Below are 4,891 nucleotides of genomic sequence, written 5' to 3' on the forward strand. Positions count from 1 at the left end.
TAACCTGCTCGTCTCTCTGTTTCTTTGTCATCTTTTTCTGAGAACATGCTCACAATAAAGTTTGTTGTCCATTTGTCGTCTGTGGATTGCCATAATATAAGATGGTCAAGGAGACAAGGACACAGGTTATGGATAAATATTTATTTTCACATTTCTTTTTGCTGTTTTGCCTTTTTTATACATACAGAGAGAGTTACATCTGTGATGTACAGTACATCACAAGCAAATTTTATTTGCATCTTGATCTTGTTATATGTAAAGGAGTAAATGGAAAAAGACAAGTAGAGCCCTTTCAGTTGTGGTAGGGTTGGTTTGCTCTTTCTTATCTCAAAATGATGACGGTCTTGGAATTAGTTTGTTACATTCTGGAATTTATTACTGTACTATTTTTGATACCGACAAACATCTTTATTGTTATTGTTAATCTTCTGACTTGGATAAAAGATAAGAAATTTTCACAAGTTGAGCAGCTCATCACCAGCATCAGTGTATGTAACTTTGTAGAGGAAATGCTGACACCTACATATGTTGTAAATATAATTTATGATAGTCCGAAGATCAAAAATATTTACTTTGCTTTGTCTTGTATGGTCTTGTCCTGCAATGTCTGGTTCTCGACCTTCCTCTGTGTTTACTTCTGTCTGAAGATTGTGAATGTGAAGAATACATTATACATGTGTCTGCAGAGGAACTTTCAGAAGATCTTGCCCTGGCTCTTCGTGTCAGCTATACTGGGGTCTGTACTTGTGAGTGTCCCATTCATTCTGATAATCACAGAAGAAAATGTATCAAATCCAAAACTCAACACCTCAGCCATAAATTGGCAAAGTGACTCTACATTTATAAGTTTTAAAGAGAGAGATATCTTATTTTTTCTAACTCTGTCCTGGATTGCATTGTTGATCCTCTCCATCTCCACCTTAGTTATCGTCACTTCTCTATTCAAACATATGAATCAGGTCCAACAAAACCTTGGTGGCTTCAGAAGTCCCAACATGAAGATCCATGTCCAAGCCTTGAGGACCATAATGTCCCTTCTCTTTAGTAATATCATTATTTTGTTAGTTTTGACAGCTAATTTATCATCAAATGATAACATGTGGAGTTATGTGATAATTCCTCTCTATTTTATGAGTAAAGTTGTGGTCTGCTGGAGTTTAATCAAAGGGAACCGCAACCTGGATAAGACTCTGAGGAACATCTTCAGTAAATCACATTGTATCAATACATCTGATGACAACGAATGAAAGATGGAGATATAACTTCTTTACTTTATTTTTTTGAACATTGACCTTAATTGATTTTACCTAGGTCTTTGAAGTGCAACTAAACCTTTGAATATTTTTTTAAGAAATACATAGAGCAAGTGAAAATAGAGAACTAGATGTATTCACCTTTTACGATGCCTGTAAGCTCCCAGATGGATGAATATAGCTATATATTAGTAGATTTGCTTCTTTACTTTAGGAACAAATTTACTTTCATCTTTATTTAAATGAAGCAGAAGTGCTTTGGGTGTTGTCACTATAGTCCCTCCAGACTCCCGGGACTCTGGTTATAACACGCCTCCTGCAGCACTTTTCCCAGCCTCCTTGCTCTCTCGGTGCCCCCTCTGTCTCACAAAAACTTGCAGCAGAGCAGGCTGTACATACTCTGTTCTGCAGCAGGATTGGGGAGAGGGACTGAGGGAACAGGAAGCCAGGCAAGAAGTGCTTTTGGGAATGTGCAATGGCCAAAGACCCCAATTGATGCTCCCCGCACTGGTGGTTAATCGAAATAATTTTTTTTAAAAAGTTAATTTTTCCCAAGTTACTGATCAAATTGAAGCTGTATTCACCCTGCTGAGAGCCACTCGGCAGTGGTAATGGTCAATACAGCTAAAAGGGGTTGTAGTTTTCCATTCACCCTTTCATTTGCAATGGTCATGAATGTCCAGGGCATATTCTGCAGTTCTGTTCTGTTCTTCTTTAAATGATGATATCTGTCAAACAGCTTTTCCTATAATAACAATTTTACTTTGTTTTGTTAATGACGTGTATCTTTAAAGAAAATCTACTATTAAAATCCATTATGATAAACCAGGGTCATTACTCATTGATCCAGGCACTGTGACTGTGCTATTCTTCTTATATTTGTTATCCATGGCCGCCTTCCTTCTAAAATCAACTTGTCAAACGATGCTAATGAGTCAGAAGGGCTATGAGGGCATTAGCATAACCCTTCCATGCTGTAGCCCCCCATAACTGTTACACTGTGCAAGAGTTCTTCCAATATGTGAGATTACAGCAGTCAGAGGGAGAAAGAAATGCTGAGGGAATATAGGGCAGGGAAAAACAGTGTAACAGCCTGTGAAGTAACAACTTGGGGTTCAACAACCCCCAGAAACCTTGATGCTCATTAGCATAATTTTTAAAGTTGATTTAAGAGGTAAGGAGGCCTTGTGCAACATAAGTAGGCATATGACAAAGACAAAAGCGATGCACAAAAAACGGCCAACACACATATACTCAAAATATACACCAAAAATACTCATTTTATTAATATTAAAGGACAAACAAGAATACCAGACAAAGGCATCTAAAACCATTTAAAACAATAATATACATAGAATGTCCAAAGTGGAGATCCCGGTGTAGGTCATCCACAAATAACCTCTTATCCAGACAACAAATACTGTCTAAACACCTCTTTCCAAAAACGTTATGTCCAAGAATTGCATGAATAGCATGTAATGCCCTAACCAACAAATTACATGGAGTAAACAATTACCCTGGCCCCAAGAACATGCTGCAATAATGACCAATAGACCTATAAAGTGCAAGTGCTACAATAGGAAACAACGACCAGTCCCCCCTTTTGTATTTTACAAGGTATAGTGCAAAGTGCCTGATAACAAAAAAAGAGAGAGAAAGTGCTGATATGCAACCCCATGGGGCCAAGGCTAAATTCTTCCACTGTATCAAAAGTTATGAAGAGAGTCCTGCAAGGTTGGTAAAGCAGTGGAAATGAGGTGGGATGCGAGGTAAACGGCTCCCCACGCTTATCGTCGTCCCAAGGACGACTTCCTCAGGGGTAGGTAGCCCCTGGCTACCACCCCCCAGACGAAGGCTCAGCGTGAGCCGAAACGTGCATTGGGGACGCGGCCTATCCCGGACGATGGAGCACCATCACCCCTTCCAACATGGTAAGAGCTAGCTATTTACCTACCTGCCTACCCCCCTTATAATACATAACTTGTCCCTTTCTGGGTATTAGTAATTGGTTGCCAATAGATTGGTCCATAGAAAAAACCTTTGGTGTAGTATACATCTTATGCCTAGCTCAACTTGTACATACAGTGCGTACTATTCATCCTCCATTTTGTCTGGGTGGTCCCGTTTTTGTATTTGTGCCATTCCACTCGGTTGCTGTTTTGTAAACCATATACACAATTTTTACCTATATATCAGTGTCAGTTTTCTGCCACTTGTATATTTTTATATGTTTGCTATTATCACCAATAAAGATTTAATTTTATTACTAGTCATTAGTGTTTGTCCATTTTCCCCTGCAATGCAAGGGGTACTCTTTTTGTTTATCTAATAGGTAAGAGTCATATCCCTTATAACCCTCTGATTCTGAGGGGATGTACTCAGAGAAATTAAGCTGGAGGAAGGGGAGGCTGTGCAAACCTTATCCATAACTTGCACTTACACTAACATATACAGAGAGATATTCAGTGTTAAAGTTGTAGTAGCCAGAAATGGAGACCTGTATATAAAAATGTACTGCAACATAAATTTTGGATATCTCCAGTTATGAAACACCTTTCATGGTCCCACTGCTCAGAAGATATAGCCATTTAAAGTGGGCAACTGTCATAACATCTATACACATGCTATCTGCAATGGGTATGTGCAATTAGGATGTATATAGCCATGTGATAGATGTGAAGGGGTTAGGGAAAAATGATGAGTGGGTTGAGTAAAATTCAGGTTAGTTGAGTTTGTCTGAACACCGGGAGAAAATTTGGTTTGGGATCAAGAATACGAAATGAACTATAACCTTACACAAACCCCATTGAAGTCAATGGGGACCCAAATTTAACAACCAAAAATGGATGTAGTAAGGGGTAATAGGCTGAAAATAAGGGGGCTAACAGGGTAGGTCCTGCACACAACAGGGAAAGTAAATAAAATTATAACAAAATGATTTACATAGAGGATTAAAGAAGCATTGGAAAAAACATTGCAGGATCAGGGGTAGTGGAACCACTTTACCACCGCGAATGATGATGTAAGCTGACTCCTGGGAGCAAAGTATAAGTGGCACCTGGTTTTCGCAAGAGCCTGCAGCAAAGAAGGTTGGACTTGCTGAGACAGGATACCACCAGGTTGCTCCACATGGGCGACCTTGCTCGCGGTAGCTGCCAAGGCAAGGTACAGAATCGTAAGGCTGAGACAGAATCATGGACAGGCTGAAGGTCAGGACAGGTGGCACAGGATCGGAGCCAGGACACAGGCAGAAGGTCAGGGCTGGCTGCAGAGAATCGAAGTCAGGAACAGGAATCGAGGTCACAATGGGAAATCACAGTAAATGCATGAATAACAGGTAGAAAGCTTTCTCAAAGGCATTAGGCTCAAAGATCCGGCAGGGGAGACAGGAAGGGGCCGGGAATTTAACAGGGAAGGTGGCCTGCCAGCGCCATTCATTGGCATGCTGGCCCTTAAAATTATAGAAAGCCTCCTAGGGCACATGCGCACCAGAGCGAGGGGACCACTGCTAGAACAAGGGAAGGTAAGAGCTGCCGAGGGGCTCTAGGGGGACGGAGAGCTACATGGGTGCGCCTGTGACCCAGAACATGGGTCGCAGGAGCCACCGTGACAAATACCCACTCTTCCTCTCATTGTGG

At 40.8% G+C, this 4,891-nt stretch overlaps 1 protein-coding gene across 1 annotated transcript; it reads left to right on the forward strand.

Annotated features, from left to right (window-relative positions):
• Positions 1-335: 335 nt before the first annotated feature.
• Positions 336-1,247, forward strand: LOC140070168 (taste receptor type 2 member 43-like). The gene has a single exon (XM_072116505.1). It carries the CDS (start codon positions 336-338, stop codon positions 1,245-1,247), a length of 912 nt encoding a protein of 303 aa, XP_071972606.1.
• Positions 1,248-4,891: the final 3,644 nt, after the last annotated feature.

Source organism: Engystomops pustulosus, chromosome 7, assembly GCF_040894005.1.
Source record: "Engystomops pustulosus chromosome 7, aEngPut4.maternal, whole genome shotgun sequence".
Lineage (NCBI taxonomy): Eukaryota > Metazoa > Chordata > Amphibia > Anura > Leptodactylidae > Engystomops > Engystomops pustulosus.

Excerpts from the sequence above, each read along its gene's own strand:
- LOC140070168 (XM_072116505.1), top strand. The coding sequence starts at position 336 with ATGACGGTCTTGGAATTAGTTTGTTACATTCTGGAATTTATTACTGTA.